Genomic DNA, 17869 nt, shown 5'->3' with positions numbered 1-17869 from the left:
ACTTCACATTAAGGCCGGCCCCTCCCTTCTCCCACTGCCCACTGTGTAGGTGAAGTGATAGCAGGTAGTTAGCAGTGAAATGACTGAGTAGTTTCAGACACCAAAATAAGAGGCGAGAATCCGAGATCACCATGTTTTTTGTTTTTTTGTTTTGTTTTGTTTTTTTTTTTAATAGTTTATTGTCAAATTAGTTTCCACATAACACTCAGTGCTCATCCCCACAAGTGTCCTCCTCCATGCCCCTCCCCCGAGATCACCATGTTTTACATCCAAGCCTGTCTCCACCATCAAGTTGTTGTTATCATTTCACGGAGAGGACAGAAAGGAAGTAAGGGGCTGCATGTGTAACCTCATTTTATGAGCATTTAAAATGATGCATTTTCAGAGAAGTTATTCATGTTACAGACGGATTTATGAAGGAATGGATCTCAGGTCTCTACTATGGAAAAGTAAAGAACAAAATGTTAAAATTCAGACTTTGAGCTTAGTCATAGCCCTGCTATCGATTCAGTGCTTGCGCTCAAACAAGTTACCACATCTTCCTAAGTGTTAGTTTCTTTATCTGAAAAGTAACATTAGCACCCTTCCCCTGCTCACAAAATTGTCTGAAGGTGTAGTTGAAGGTACATTAAAGTCAGTTATAAGGTATTTTACATTGATAGTTCTCCTTACTGTTATCTATACATTGATGTCTCAGCAGCTACCTAACAGATCAGGATCAAAAATAGAAAGGAAATGGACATAACATTTGAGGATCTCTATGTGCTAGGCTCGCTCTTAGACTCTTGTCCACATGCTTTCTCATTTTAAAATGCCAGCCACAAGTCCAGCCAGATGAGTGCTGTCCTCAGAAGGAAAAGAGCTGCCTAGATGATAAATGGGAAGTTGGAATCCTAACCTTCATCATTTTAAGTCTATAACCCATGCTGTCTTTGCTTGTGTGCTTTTTAAAAACTTTATTTATTTATTTATTTATTTTTATACAGCTGTTTTCCTCTAGAGAAATGTGTTTTTAGGAGTCACTGTCAAGTTGAAATTATATCAGAAATGAAGTTACTGCTCAGAGTCAAGGTGCTAGAGAGAGGATAGAATGCATCTCCATCTTACGCATCTGACAAGGAAATTAAGTACTTAGGTGGACTTAAATGTAGATTTTTGCTCTGAAAACCGTTTTGATAACCACCACTGCATTTTCTCATTGATTGTATATCTTCTTCACCAGATTTGCTTAAAAATAAACCTTACGATAAATTGTTAGTGGAATATACACCCCCTCCCAGTCAATTCGATTAGTCTTAGTTGAAGGTAATAAGGAGTGAAATTTCCCCACCTCCTTGATTTAGGAATGAGGGGCATTAAGAGCATATTTATTTGCATAATACCCCCCCCAAAGCATTTTTATATTTTTACTCAGAAGAGATGAGTGTCAATAGCTGTAGTCTCCCAATTAAAATAGACTAGACAAAATTAAATCCTGCAGTAGAGAGGGGCACAAAGAAAGTATGTAATTGGTTTAAGTTCATCTGGTTGTTCAGAGGCAAAACCTCTGTCTTCAGAACCTGTTATTTTCGGTTACATCTGCTGTTTGTGTTGCCTCCAATAAAACCTTCATCGCTGTCCCGACCTTGACCCTGTCCATCAAAACCAGTTCATCACTGTCCTCACCCTTTCAGTCACCTTTGTTCCTTTTCAAGGGAGAAACTCTATACTGATGAGCAAGGAAGGCCGAGAGATTTTGACTGTTACTTTGCCACAGATTCACTTTGTCATGATTCTGTGTATTGGGCAGTGCTGAGAAGCCAGAGATCACTGGTTCCTAAAGTGACTGGTAAACCAGAACCCCCGTACCACAGGGTCCTTACACCCAACTGTGATAAAATATCCCAGAAATCGCTACAGTTAACAAAGGGAGAGATCCTATGAATGAAAACACTATATTTTATATAAACTGGTATGGTTGTATAAATTCACTGTACACTGCCTACTAATAGAGACTGCTTTCTTTCTTTCTTTCCTGTCCTGATTGCCTGAATCTGTAAAGGATAGTATTAATTTGCAGTAGTGATTGTTGTATCTCTTCAAGTCCTAATTCTGTATTTGATTGTTTTTGTTTCTTCTTTCCCTCAAAAAGATGGCTCTTGTAGCAGCCGTATCTCATTTTCATTAACATGAGGACTTCAGAATAATCTTTGAAAGTAACTCGAATGATTCTAGGTTATTACAACTGCAGAAACTTATAACTAAGTAGATAGTTTCTAGATCATGTATCGAGTGCAGAAATTAAGTAATTTTGCAAATACAATTTATCTTTTTAAAATTAAAATATAATGCACTTCTTTTAAAACTTAGAAAACACTAAAGGAAAGAGCGATTTTGCTGTTTTTTGTTTTTGTTTTTTATTTATTTTTATTTATTTTTTGCAAGGAGCCAATGAGACCTAGAAAAAAGTATTTGTCTTGGAAAATGAAATCAGATGACAAGTGAGATTTTATATGTACATATATATAATATTTTTTTAAAGAGGAATATCTTTTAAAATAAATATTCTTTTACCTATTCTTTTGGCATTTGTTTCTTAATTTGTCATAGTGTTTTGTGCTGGCCGTAGGTTGAATTATTAAGTAATTGTTTTGTATGAGAATGTCATGTTTTTTTCTTTTTTGTGTATGAATTTACATTCTTTTTAAAGACTTAAAAACAACATAGCTATAAGGGTTTGTATAAATCTATATTTTTAAGTAAAAGGCTCATTTACTACCTAGTTTCTCATTTTTAAAAAAAAATTTAGAATTATTTATTCTTTTTCTTATCAAGGCATTGCTTCAGAGTTTGGAGTTCGAGGTTATCCAACAATTAAGCTGTAAGTTGAGTGTTGTATGTTTATATGTGTATTTTTTATTAGTTCACTCTACTTACGTTCTAGTACGTTCGTTTCTAGTAGATTCCTTGGAAGATTGGAGATGGGTTCAGCAGTTCTTTCTAGGTGCAGTATGTGATCAGAGGAGAGGGGCTGCCTTTCCGCTTTGCTTTGTACTGAAGCGAATGTGGGGTTTCTGTAATTGACTGAATGCGCTCTGAGTGCTTCCTGTGTGACAGGCGCCCCCCCCCAGGACCAGATGTCCGGCTGTCAGTGATGAAAAAGGGCTTTTACCCTTGAGGAGCCCAAGAGTGTATTCTGTATCATGCGAATCCTGTCTCCTAACAAATTTTACTTTTATATAATTAAAATAGACTTATTTCAGTAGAGATGAAAGTAACAAAGAGAATCAAATTGATGTATTTAATTCTAATCTCTAAGTGTTGACGAAGTCTCATATAAGGTGTATACAAGTTGGGAGGAATGGTGTGCAAATTAATTCTAAATGACTTATAATCATTTTATCGAATTTTCTCTTGAGTTTCTTCCTTATTTTGGTAGTGTGCAAGTTGAGGGATAACTTTGAAATATATTTTTATAATAAACTCAGTTTTATTTCAGTATTTTGGAAAGCTCACATTTCAAAATTTGACTGATTTTAATTTTTTATTTCTTGGGTTTTGTGTTGACTTCCTTCCTTCCCCTCCTTTCAAAACATGTTTGCTAAGCTTCTTTTATTTGTTAAGTAAATTATCCTTTCTGTTCTTTTTGTTTTGTTTTACATGTTCCCTTGTGCTTTCACTTTTTTTTTTAAGTCACAGTTGGACATATAATTCGTTGGCAGGCTTCGGGAAAATTAATTTTCTAGAATGGGTGTTTTATGCATTGTTTTTACTCTGTAATCTTAGAACCTCAGTCAAGTTACAATGATGTTGTGTTGCTTAAAATTTGTTTTCTCTCTACCAAAATACTATTAATTCCCTGTCATTTTTTTAACCTAGAGAAGATAGTGAGAATTATAATGTTTTGACAAGTTTTTGTCTGTGAATGTGTACAGTGTGTACTTTTCAGAAGGCATAGATACAACGCAAGTATCAAATACAGACTGAACTGTTTCCATGTAATTTTAATAAAATATGCCCTTTTTCTTTATTTTTTGAGTTGTTGGTCCCCTGAAGCCAGTTGCCTACTGTATTTTACATGGTTACGCTACTTCTAAAACAGCACTTCTGCATTTACTGTTTTATATTTCATAATTTTATGTAACAATAGTGATTAGCATTAAGTACTAAAAGAGTTGAAATAATCTCAGCTTTCATCCTTTTTTATTCTTTTTAAGATTAAAGGGGGACTTGGCATATAATTATAGAGGACCACGAACTAAAGATGATATTATTGAGTTTGCTCACAGAGTATCCGGGTAAGTTTTTATTAGGAAAGGCCTTTACTTACATATGATACTGATACTTTTATGATACTGATACATATGATACTGATATTTTTAAATTAAATGTATTTTAATAGACCACATTAAACGCACATTTTTTAGGGTCTTAAATAAAATCTGTTCATTTATAACCAAAGGTAGGGTTAAGTAGCATATGCAGAGAGATACTTTAAAGAAGCAAAAGAAACTGTGATGTGTATTGTATATGTGTTAACCTCACATTTAAATTCATTTCATATGTAGAAATAAATTTTCCCCAGTGGATTTTTTAATGCATTTTCAACATTTGATTACTTCTAAGAACTTTGAATTATAATTTTTATTTTACTATAAATTTGCTCTTGTACTGCCTCATTTATATCGATTTATTTTTCTTGTTCCCTAATGTCAGAGTTTTTAAAAGAAACCCCACAGTATCATTCTTCTGAATAGACTTGGGTTTAATCCCTGGCCTGTATTACTGGAAAGTTTTTTTTAGATACAGTTAACTAAAATACTTACCTTGATCTGTTACATGCTGCTTTTTGCCAGCTGTGAGGTATTATTGCACATTTTGCTCAGAATGTGGCATAATTAGAACCCAGGTGCCTATTTAAGTTATAGATCTGAGGTTTTACTGATAAGGAAACAGAAATTCTTTCATAAGCATCCTCTTGGTTTGAATGTGGTGATTTTGTTCTTTTAATCTACATCTCCCTTGCTGGGGTATAAAGAAAGTTGGTGCTTATAATTATTCAATGCAGGTGTGTGGTACTTCTTAAGGAGAACATTCATCAAGGTAGGTTAACCTGTATTAACTTTGAAAGTATAGGCACTTTCTTGTGAGTTCAACAGGACATATTATATAAATACCTTTAAAGAGCTTTAAAGTAAACTGGAATATTGGTGTGGGAGGGGTGGCTTGTTGAGTGCATGGCACTGTCTGGGTTAAATTATTTGAGAAAAGGCACAGAATTAAGAATGATCTTTATTCAAGTCTGCAAGACTTATTGATAGAATTCTCACTGTATTGTTTCACTAATTGCATATTTCATTTTCTTTACATGCTCTCTGAATACACTTTAAGATACCTTCCTCTTACACTGGGGCGTTGCCGGTGGAATGTACCTTAATCCCTGTGGTTAGATTAGTCTTCATGTGTTGGCAATTTTTAATGAGTTTTACTTCAAGCTTAAGATGGACGTCTGATGTAACTGGGGGTGGGGAGGGGAGGACTCTGTTGCACACAAATTTCGTGACTCGGTTCTGGACTTGCATCACTTACCGGTTAATTACTCAAGTACAAAAATAGAGGTGAGCACGATGCGGTGCATCTGAGGAATTGTGCATTTTGAAAATATGTTTGCCTTTGCAAACTCTGTATTCTTTTTGCAGATTTAGTGCAGTAAAAATCTGATAATACAGACCACATTTCTGAGAAGACTGGCTCTTTTTTAGTTTTTGAATAACATTTTGTAAGTGATATGTTTTATAATAACCTTTGATATGAGCTTTCTAGCATTTAAATGGATATAAATCTTCACAGAGGATTCTAGTTCCCTGAGATAACACATTCACATGTGTGTTAGCATGAATGATCTCATGAAAGGGAAAAAAAAGTAATTCTCATGTGGATCATTTTATTTTTAGCTGAGGACTCTCGGTGGATTATAGTTCTGTTCTTCCCTACCTAAATACTGGCTAAGATGGTACTCTCTAAAGTGATGTACTTTAAACTTGTTATTTTTCTTAAACTTATTTTTTAAATTGATAGATTAACTCATGGGTACTCTCTTTTTATTATGTGGATACAATAGTGGTCATGGCTATACTTTTATTAGATTTATGTGGATCGGGTGATTACTTAAAATGCAATTACTACAACATTAAAACATTATAACTTTAGACCTGTATTGTGTACTATCTTTAGGTCAAACACAAGTTAGTTTTTTGTTTTGTTTTCAAACAGGGCTCTAATTCGGCCACTTCCAAGTCAGCAAATGTTTGAACACGTGCAGAAGAGACATCGTGTGTTTTTTGTTTATATAGGTGGAGAGTCACCTTTGAAGGTATCACATGGTTTTATTTATTAAAGTCATAAATACAGATGTATTGTAATTGAATTTTCTGTATAGCCAAAACTTCATCCAAAACTCGAAATTACTTCACTCTTACTGGAAATATTTTAATTCAGTCTGAGTATTTTTCTAATGAAAACACTCTCCTATATGCCCTCTTTTGTGTTTGCTTCAGGAAACAGAAATGAATTAAAAGATGTTGCTTGCCTTAGTATTTCTTCTCTTATTGACCTGATTACTCAGATTTTACTTTTTAGCATTTTTGGCTCTTTGAGACTGCAGAATGCAACTTGAGTGTAAACTTTTTAAAGATCTTTATATATATATATATATATATACACACACATATATATATAAATATCTTTTCCTGTAACTTTCATATTAGTAAATAGGAATTGAGCTTGTATTACACTTTATATTTAGAGGAGTATGAAAGCACTGAGTTACAGTGGTGTTTTTGCCTTAGAAACAATTTATTTCATGTGCTACTTACATTCCATCATCTTCTCACATAAAAACACTACGGCACCACTTGTGAGGAGACTGCCGAGGACGGTACTGCTGCTCTGAGTGTTTAACGAGGAATGAATTCTGATCTTTGTATTTAAAAGTAACCGCTTTTCCATTTGTATCTTCACAGGAGAAATACATCGATGCTGCTTCAGAACTAATTGTATATACATACTTCTTTTCTGCCTCAGAAGAAGTGGTTCCTGAGGTAATATTTAAAATTGGATTTTAATGACTTAATTTCGTTTTTTAAATTATCACTTGATCTAACTTATAGAAACAGTAAACATGTTAACTCTTTACTACTAGTACCAGATTGCTTGTTATTAATAAGCAAATATCACTAGATTCCTAGCATTTAGGGACTGTGTTTATTGTTTGTGCTTTTTTCCTCTTTAAAATAATAGCAATAGTAAGAAGTGATAACTCAGACTGTTAAATTGGCTTATTAGTAATGGAGTGATTAATGTATTTATATACACTCACAACTACTTCTTCCATGATCATGTGCTGTGCATTCTGTTAAGTCCTTGATAATTGATGACAAGCAAGATCTTCAGGGTCCTGATGGGGCGGAACTTACATTCTCATGGGAAGAAGAAGTGTGCTAAATTTTACTGTTGCTGATGACATCTTTTGGGTAAAGTTCAGTAAATAAATACATAAACACGATATAACTAATATCAAGACAGAAGTTAAAGAACATTGTGATAGTAGGGACATGAGGGTGGGCTCGCTACTCTAGATCAGTTGATCAAGAAATGTCTGATAAGAAAATATTTGAGCTGGGACTTAAGTGATGTGAAGGAGCCACGCAAAGATCTGTGGCCAGAGTGAACTAGAAACTGGGAAGAGATATTACAAATGCCCACGATGAGAACACTCTTGGGTGTATTTGAGAGGCAGGTGGTGGGGCCAGTGTGGCTCTAACACAGTGAGAAACGAGATAGGCCAAGAGGCCTGTGGAGGCCTTGCAGGTCATGGCCATGCATGTGATGTACTAAAGTTAGTGAAGGACTTGGTCTCATGTTCATCTTAAGGACTTTCCTCTGCTAAGAGCAGAATGAATTGGATGGGGAACAGAGTAGATCACAGAGCAGTTGAACGCATGAAGTAATCTGGCAAGTTCGGGCTTAGAGGTTTGTAAAGGAATGGAGAGAGGTGAAAATTCTGTGTTTTAGAAATGAAATTGTTCGAGGTTGCTGACCTGGAGGAAAATGGAGGAATCAAGGATAACTGCTAGGTGTTTGGTGATAGTGTTCTCCGTGAGCTTGGGAATATTGAGCAAGGAGCAGGTTTGGGAATGGGTGAGTGATCAAGAGCTTTGAGTTGTTCATTTTCATTCCGTTCAGCCTATTAGACATCCAAGTACAAGCATCAAATCCACAATTGGTTATAGGGTTCTGGAGTTAAGGCTGTGTAAATAAACTTTGCAGACACAGAATGCAAGTTTCTAAGGAAATAAGTGGGCCCAGGACCTGATGACTACCAAAGAAAATGAGAAGAAAGTAGCCAGTGACTGGGAAAACAAGATGAGTGGGAAGCCAAGATTAAAAAAAAAAGAAAAACAACAAGACAAAAAATGTTTAAAACAGAGGGATCCAGGGGCACCCAGGTAGCTAAGGTGGTTAATAAGCATCCAACACTTGGTTTCAGCTCAGGTCGTTAATCATGGTTTGTGAACTCGAGCCCCACATCAGGCTCTGAGCTGACAGCGTGCAGCCTACTTGGGATTGTCTCCACCCCTCCCCCCCGACCAAAATAAACATTAAAAAAAATTTTTTTTTAATGTTTTATTTATTTCCAGAAGAGAGAGAGAGAGAGAGAGACAGCGTGAGCAGGGGAGGGTCAGAGAGAGAGGGAGTCACAGACTGAAACAGGCTCCAGGCTCCGAGCTGGCAGTCAGCACAGAGCCCGACGCGGGGCCCGAACCCACGAACCGCGAGATCATGACCTGAGCTGAAGTCGGACGCTTAACCGACTAAGCCACCCAGGCGCCCCTAAAAATTATACTTTAAGAAAAGAGGGTCCATTGTGCAAGGTCCTCGCAAAGCGGTCAAGACGAGGAGTGTAAAGTTAACCATGATACTTGTCCACACATGGAGTTTGGTGGTGGTTGGTTTTATGAGGGCAGGTGCCTCTCTGCTGTCGTTTGACAGAATGTGGGTAAGAAATTGTAGGTTTCTCTTTAGAAAGGTTTTGCTGAGCAGGGACCTGAGAAGTTTGGCAGTAGCTGAGGAGAAACATGAAATCAAGGGAAGCTTTTTCTTTTTAATCAGTTTAAGTTACGAAAAATCAAAAGTTTTTCTTTTTCCACAAAGGTAACTCATAATGTATATTTGATTAATTTTTGTTCCTTATTTTTTAATATTTAGGTAGTGTTGTTTTAAGAAGATGACAGAGTTACCTAGAGCACGTGTCTAGTGCTTCCTGCAGTATGTACATACACAGTTCAGCTCCTCGGGGAGCCTCAGACCATTTCTGGTCAGCTAAAACTCATTCTAGGTTTATTTACTTAGTTTGGTCTAAGAAGTTATTTTGAAGTATTTTTCTTATGCATTTATTGGGGGAGGGGTAGATAGGATGAATGAAGAGCCGTTTTCACCATTAGATTCTCAAATAGATGCGCCAAAGGGTTATGAACCTCTTTGGAATATCTCACTGTGATGGAAAGTTCGAGAATGGACTGGAACTTTTAGTCCATTCTCCTCTCCAAAGCCCAGGGGACCACATTTTAGTGTTAGACATGAGAATGCACACCACAGCCTCACCTCTGAAGCTCCAATTTCCTTGGAGCGCAGCAGAGGGCATGCTGCGTTCTGGGTCCTGATGGCGTCTGACGCCACGCCAGTCTTTGTGCAGGGACAGTGTCTTAGACCAGAATTCTAGCTGGTAAACATCTGGGTGGGCGCAGGCAGTGTCTGCTACGTGGACACACTTCTGGTCATCATGGGTTGTAATTATTACTAGCTTCTCAACTAGTTTCTTCAAACATTCCTTAATTATTCCTGCAAATGTCAATATTTGTCATCACTGATTTAGTTCTGTGTATATGGTTGCAAAAGTCTGCTGGGCGGGGAGTCAGTGTTATTTCAGAATAATAAGAGGATTTTTACTCCCATAGAGAATTCTCAAATAAGGACAAAGCCCATGATTTTATTTCCCCACCCACCTACTCCCATTTTGAACTTTAGGTTTAGTCATGCAAAGCTTCCTTAGCTTTACAGCTTTTCAGCTAGTATTTATGAAAACCTTAGTAAGTGTAAGAAGGGATATAAAGATGAAGACAATTTCTAACTTCAGGATACTTAAAGGTGAATGGACAAAAATGGCCTATAGACAAATAACTGTAATATTAGTGAGTTTAAGGGAACATAGAGAGGAGGAGAGGTTCAGAATATATGGAAATCAATGCCTGTAAGATTCCTTCTACGTAGTAATGGTAAGAGTATGGCCAACTTGGGCATCCTTGAAAGAGAGGGATGCTGAATGTTAAAACTACTTTGAAAGCATGTTTTGTAGATGAGTTGCCAAGAGCAGGTGCTTAGAGGTACTCGATGATAGAGCCTTACCTATGAGCTTTGCTGCTGCCTTTGAAACAGTTATTTTCGTGGTGTTGTACCCTGTGTTAACAGTCATGTAAACAGATCATTCTGTCTTACCTGAGGTATGCCTTTCCCCCTTTTCTGTATTTCCAGAACAGCTGTCTCTATTTTTATTTTGTTACTGTTACTGTCATTAGTTATCAATTGATTATTTGTTGCTTTTCATTATTACCACATCATGGAATAGTTTTATGTGGCTTACCCAAATTACATCTGTTCTGCATGGATAGATTTCTCTACTATAATATTTGTACTGTTTAGAAATAATTACAGCATACCTTCTGAAAGAATTTCTTATTATTAATTGCCAGTATAGGTTCCCATGTATAAAGCCAATTTACAGTTTAAACCTGCCCTCACATTTGTTAACGGACCTAATTTTCCTAACTCTGGTGAGGGTGAGTGGGGACTCCGGGTCCCTGATTTGCAGAGGAGAAAGCCCAGCTCCCGGGGACAGCCGTGGACTCCATGCCCCACAGCCCGGGAATGGCAGGGAGGGACTCGAGTCTCCCAGTGCTGATCCTCCGCCACTGCTCCTCGTCGCCTCAGAGCGGGGCTCCCGCACTTCCTGTGGTGTCGTCATGTCTGTTATCAGCCCTAAGAATGTTCCATGGTTCTCACAGCAGCAAACAGGGCACTGTGCCTGGGGATGTATAAAGAGATGCCAAACACATGAAGCTTGGGATTGACTGTGCTTGTTAAATGTTGGCAACACGGTTGTTACTGTTGCGGGTTTTTCTGGTGTCTTGCAATACTTTTGAAATTTTAGCTACTGATTAACAATTTATGTAATGATGAAAGCTGCTTGCACATCTTATTTTCGCAGTATGTGACATTGAAGGAGGTGCCTGCTGTCCTTGTTTTCAAAGATGAGGCTTACTTTGTTTATGATGGTAAGTTCCAAAGTTTTAACTGATACAAAACATTTTAAAATTAAAATGCTGTGTCTCTTATAGGACTGAGGTGTTGAAGGAATTTGTAGATGCAGCAATTCTTACATCTCCCATTAGTTGAGTGACTGGCAGGTTTTTCTTGCCCTTCAGCTTTACTTTTTCCATCTAATGTGCTTTCTGGGTCTTGCCTACAATGAATTTCTAATTTTTTTTTTTTTTTTTGATCCGGTCATTTGTCTTTTGAGCAATTTCTGTGCATTTTTTTAAAACATTCAAAATTATTTATATAGAAAAAAAATCTAATGTTTCAGACTCACAAAAAGATGAAGAAACAAAACCCCTTCAATAGTGGTGAAGTCCCCGTAGGTATGTTCTTCCCTCGCTCCTTCCCTCTCTTCCTGACAGAATAACCACTCACTGCTATTCAGCATTTCTGCAGTGAAGTAAGTACTCAGCCTATTTTTAAAATGCTTGTGTTCTACCAAATGTACATCCTAATCAAGAGAATGCTAGAATAATAAAAAAACACATACCCACCACCCAGATTGGATAATTACCATGATCTTACCACATTTGCTTCAACAACTTTTTTCTTTGTTGAACTGTTTTAAAACAAATCCCAGAGGCTTTACATCACCATGTGCTTCATTACGCATCTCTTTAAAAATGTTACTTTTCCTTTATATATAATTACAGGCTGTTATAACACTTAATAAAATCTGCAGTAATTCTTGGCATTATCAAATACCTACTCCCACAGTCTCAAAACTATGCAGTGGGTTCCTCAGGCCAGTGGAGCAGACTCCCAGGGGCTCCAGGAGAGCCTTTAAATTGCAGGGGAAACAGTGAAACTGCATCGGTTAGACCCCACACAGCCACTCAGAAGCAAAAGTAAATGCCAAGTCACGCCCGATAGCAGTCTTGGAGACCTTCTGCGTTACAACTTGAAGTTGAAGCTTCAGTTCCTTTTTTTATGTTTTTCTACATTTATTGAGAGAGAATTAACATATATTTAAGGCACATGATGTGATGCTTTTTAAAAATTTTATTGAAGTCCAAGTTACCATGCAGTGTAGCGTGACTGATTCATCACTTACATATAACACCCCCTGCTCATCCCAGCTAAGTGCCCTCCTCAGTGCCCAGCCCCCAGCCATCTCCCCTCCAGCAGCCCTCGGTTTGTTTTGAAGAGTCTCTTATGGTTTGGCTTCGTCTCTGTTTTTATCATTTTTCCTTCCCTTCCCCTCTGTTCATCTGTGTCGTTTCTTAAATTTGACATATGAGTGAAATCATATGGTGTTTGTCTTTCTGACTTATTTTGCTTAGCATAATTCATTCTAGCTTCATGCATGTCATTGCAAATGGTGAGTTTTCATTCTCTTTGATCTGCGAGTGACATTCCATTTATATATATACCACATCTTTATCCATTCGTGAGTCCAGTCTATGGACATTTGGGCTTGAAGCTTCAGTTTCTTATTTCCACCAGCTACGTTTGAAGTACCCAGTGCCTTTGTGTGGCTTTTTGTTACCATGTTGGAGAGCACAGATAGGGAACATGTTATACATTGCAGAAATATTCTAGAGTCTTGTTATCTTATAACAGACAAGAAACTAGAACTACTTGAGAGCTGTAAGCTTTGGAGTCCTTACATAACTCAAGTAAGTAGAAGAATATCTAATAAAAGGAATATTCTGATTTTTTTCTAATGAAAGGAACATTTTAATTATTTTAATAATCATGAAAACTAAGCATTTCTAAAATTTTGAATATTCATTAATTTAAATAAATGTAAAGGCTGAATTTTATTTTTTTGCTATAGTATAACGACCACCATTTATTTGTATGGTTTATACAGTAAATACTATTATGTATTTGATACTTCATGTTATCCTTACCATAATCTGTGGGGGTAGATACTAAAGCAAGTAGATTAATATTCCCAGATTATGAAAGAGATAACCAGAGTGTTAGATAAGGAGATGGATGTATAATTAAATCACAGGTTCATTGATTTATTTGTTCATTCACTGGATATTTATTGATTGTCTGTATTAGACATTGGGCTTAAAAAGGAAGTTAAAAGGAACTTGCATATATGAAAATATGAGAAGGAAAATAATGCATATCTACACCGATTCTAACCATTTGGTCTTTGATTACTACACTCCTTGTGCGATAAGCACTTAACATATATTGTAACATATATTGTCTTATTTGATAACAGACCTTCTGAGATCACTATTCATGCTATTTTACAAATGAAAAAATAGGATTCCTTTGGGTTTTTCCCCCTAAATCAGAATAGTGTAATCAAGCATTAGTGTTCAGATCTCTTGTTCTGGTTCTCTTATGAGTTTGTTAACACTTCAGAGAGCCACTTTGTTTCTTTTAGGGAAAAGCCTGATCATACCTGTTTAGACGTAAATCTCTTCTTTATCATGGCTAAGAAAGTACCCACCCTCATCTTGCCTTGGTTCAGATGGGGCCTCCTGTGAGTGGGCAGGAGGTGTAGGTTAAGTATCTGTAGCTATTATAGAGGCCAGCGTTTCCTGATGTGCAGTTAGTTTGAGAACCTGCCTGAAGCTTCAGATAAAACGGGTTTGCTTTGAATGCTTCTTCTAGTAGTTAATTGTTATCAGTAAATTTAGAAGCTTTGGGATAGGGGCTCAGGAGCATAGTTTCTTTTCTTTTTTTAAACATTTATTTTTGAGAGAGAGCAGGGGAGGGGCAGAGAGAGAGGGAGACACAGAATCCTAAGCAGGCTCCAGGCTCTGGGCTGTCAGCACAGAGCCCACCATGGGGCTCGAACTCACAAACCCTGAGATCATGACCTGAGTCAAAGTCAGGCACTTAACAGACTGAGCCACCCACACACCCCAAGGATAGTTTTTCTGATGAGTTTCAGATGTATCACTTTGTATGATCTTTAGAACATTTGCTTTTGACCTGCAGTGGAGATTGTGGCCCAATAATCAACTCATAATTTTATGTTTATTCTTCTGATTCTAAATCCAAATCCATAAGTACTTCCAGATTTGCAGTATGTCACTTATTTTATAGAATTCATAACTTGAAATGTTTTGTTTAGCAATTCAAGTGACAGAAAAAGCACATCTTTCAAGAAGTATTAAAATCCAGTCTTTAGCCAAACATATTGAAAGCCATAGAGGCTTTTACATCAGTTTCTTTATCATGCGGTATTAATAATTGTTCACAATTACTTCAGAATTCTATTTCTAATCAGGACATAATACTTCATATTATAAATGCTTTCTATCTACTTAGCAGGGGAAGTAGTTGACGTTGGAAAAAGGTCAAAATACTATGGTTTTATATGTATGCTGTGTTAGTTTTACTATGAGAAAAGATCTTAAACTGAGGTAGAAATATCATAAAATAGAAAAGAGTAAAAAATTTTAATAAAAAATTACCCATAGTGCCATCATTCAGGAATAACCGTCAGCCCAAGATAACCATTTGGTAGGAGTATTTGCCTTCATTTTATCATTCTGTCCATTTTTTTCATACTTCATGTTTTACAGAGTTACAGTTATGTTGTAATACTGTCTTTGCAACCTGCTTTACCACTTAATTACTACTGTTTTCAAAGTCTGTAAATGGTCTTCCATAAGTTACCATAATTATTTAAATTACTTTATGTTTAGGGTATTTCACTTATTTCCTTAATTTTCATTTATCTTTTGTTGTTTTTAATGATGCCACGGTGAAGAATTGCTTTGTGCATTAATCCTTTTATACATCTGTTTGCTTAGAATAGACTCCTAAGATGAAATTTATGAATTTAAGATTATTGTTCTGTGTCAAGGCATTTTATGTATATTGCTGGGTTGGAACGCTATGAACATTTTAAAGTCATATCTGCATATAACTTACTAGCTTTGTTTTATTTTTAAGAGTACGAGGATGGTGATCTGTCATCGTGGATCAACAGGGAGAGGTTTCAGAACTATCTTACCATGGACGGCTTCCTCTTGTATGAACTTGGAGACACGGGTAACAAGCAAATATACAACTCTCTGTCAGTCTGCACTGCTTTTCGTTTACTGGTTACTTTACTTTGATTTTGTAGGGAATGAATTTTAAGCTCTGTTTCATAATTTCATTCTTGTATAAGACCTGAATGCCAGTTCCACTTTATGAGAATATAGATTAATATTAACAAAGAACAAACATCCGATAGGGATCAAAGGTTGGTTAGAAAAGGTTCACTGGTTACAACTTACAGTGACAGAGAAAACCAAGCCTGTGTAATAAGGAAATGAGAAAAAATAACCAGGAAGCTTTATTAGGAGGGTGAGTTTGTAGTAGGAGTTGGAATTCAACTTATCACCACCTATTAAGGCCTGCTTTTACTTGTGAGGAAAATGTGGGCACCGCATTGGCATGGTTCTTAAAGTTGCATGATTGGAAAGGACAAACCAAGTAAATATATTTATAGAGGCAGAAATGAAAGTTTATCAGAAGCTGACTGTAGGGTCTTAAATAGATGCAAACTATCATAAGGAGTTAACCATGTAAGTTGTAGGAGGAAGTGTTTGTCAGTTTATATTAAATTACAAATGAGAAGTAAATTATGGATATTATTGCCAAATTTTTTTTCGTTTACAATTTCATTGGTAAGTGTGATGAAAGTATAGTTTTAGATTTTAAAAAAATGGGAAAATTTTACTTAAGCGTTCAGTTTTTTTACATGAGAAGTAGTATGCATAGTTTCCTCTTCATGTTTTCCTGCTCTTGAATCTGATCAAGAATACAAATTAGAAATGTTCTAATAGGTTCTCATGTTATTTTCTGACTCTTGGGATATTTGTTCTGGCTCCTGAGCCCACTTTTTCATGTTCTGAGTCTAGGGACGTTTCTATCTTTGCTTATCCTTACAGAGGGAGAGGCGGGCGCTAGCTCAGTGTTGGAAGTTGATGTGGATGCTGTCGAAGACTGTGGTTTACTTCCGGACTCTTTCAGACCCCTGTGAAGGGAAGACGGGAGCAATATAGGAATAGAGTAGTTTTACTTTTGGTTCAGTAATCATAAGGGACCCCATGACCTTGAGGTGGTTTAAGTCTCTTCTCCCAGATTAATTCGGAAAGAAGTTGGCTCTGGAATGTTCCTCTTTTGTGTCCAGCATAATTGCCCTTGTTTGGTAGTGCCGCGGCTCAGCCCTACCCCTTGTCCCCCTGGCCACTCTCCACACGAGCACAAGAGACCCTGGCTTTGGTGGCAGCGGGTCCCTGCGTCTTCTGACCCCGCCCGAGTCTCCCATCTCCTCTCCAGCCACGTCGACTTCTCGGTTTCCTGCAAAGCCTGTGCACCATGGGCCAGTGCACCTTCATTCCTGGGAATGTGCAGTTAATTCATGTTCACCCATCAAACTCAGACCAGACATTGCTTCTTAACAACACCTTTTACTGGTCTTCGCAAACTAATGAAGTTCACTTCGGAGCACTGTTTTGTCGCTTCCTGTTCCTTTCCTTCAGAATCTTCTCGTTGTTAGCTTACATGTGTTTGTCTGTTGTAAATGATCCCTGTATGTTACTGTAACCTTCTCTGTATGTTACTGTTACTACTAGACTGTGCTGTCCACTGATGCAGGGCTGTGTCTGTGTGGCTGTCACTGTGTGGTTAAATCCCTCAGCTAATAAACGGTGGTGCCTCACTGCTGTGCACCCCCCATGCCCCACCCGCCACCCGCCCTGGCCTAGAACAGAATAGACACGCTGGATTGCAGCGTCTGGTCTTCTGACTCCAGTCCCAGTGCTCTGCTTACTACATCATGCTGTCCAGTCCACTAGAGGATAGTAGAGATGAATGTTTTGTTCAGGATTAGATAAATTGGGGTCAGCCTTGTTTTGTGTAGCATTAGTGGCAGGTAGTGACCCATGCATGGTACTGGAAGGAGTAGCCTGTAAACATCATTCCCTTGTTACGTGTCATTCTTTCAGAGCTACGTTAACTGATAGTAAATTTCTTTTATCAGCTTATTTCTTAATGTCTTAGCTTTTGACAAAATACTTATTTTAGTCAGTTTGTCAGTTGTGTGAAAACAAGACAATTTGAGTATATAAATAGTTACTATTATTTACAGATGGGGGTTGGGGGCTGGGAGGGAGGATGTCACTTGGAGTTGACCAGTGCACTGATTTATTCTACTGTGTATAACATGTAGGATCATCGGAGTTAAATTCTAGAAGCTGTTTACTAATTACCAATTCACATCTACAATAATAATTGAAGTTTGACCAGGGCTTTGAATTTAGATATGCCATTCTTCATTTCAGGAAAGCTTGTGGCGATTGCAGTTATTGATGAGAAAAATACATCAAACGAACACACCAGGTATAGCGTCTTCAAATAGTTTTAAGCTTCAAATACCGTCTCATGGAAGCTTTACATGGCTTCAGATAAACTTGGTATAGTATCTTACTTTTCCTACACTGCTGTAGATAAGGCAGCAGATATTGTAATTGAAAAATCATAA

At 37.1% G+C, this 17869-nt stretch overlaps 1 protein-coding gene across 1 annotated transcript in view; it reads left to right on the top strand.

The window, feature by feature from the left end:
* Positions 1-17869, top strand: part of TMX3 (thioredoxin related transmembrane protein 3) — a 43857-nt gene that overhangs the window by 13984 nt on the left and 12004 nt on the right. The window contains exons 5-11 of the mRNA XM_077752673.1: positions 2815-2860; positions 4197-4277; positions 6253-6352; positions 7002-7079; positions 11303-11369; positions 15289-15387; positions 17670-17727. Of these exons, the coding sequence (XP_077608799.1) occupies positions 2815-2860; positions 4197-4277; positions 6253-6352; positions 7002-7079; positions 11303-11369; positions 15289-15387; positions 17670-17727 (529 nt within the window). The remainder of the gene's footprint in view (positions 1-2814; positions 2861-4196; positions 4278-6252; positions 6353-7001; positions 7080-11302; positions 11370-15288; positions 15388-17669; positions 17728-17869) is intronic.

This window comes from Crocuta crocuta, unplaced genomic scaffold (genome assembly GCF_008692635.1).
Source record: "Crocuta crocuta isolate KB4526 unplaced genomic scaffold, BGI_CrCroc_1.0 scaffold101, whole genome shotgun sequence".
Lineage (NCBI taxonomy): Eukaryota > Metazoa > Chordata > Mammalia > Carnivora > Hyaenidae > Crocuta > Crocuta crocuta.
Note: the sequence above shows the minus strand (reverse complement) of the source record. Positions and strands in the feature narration are given on the sequence as shown.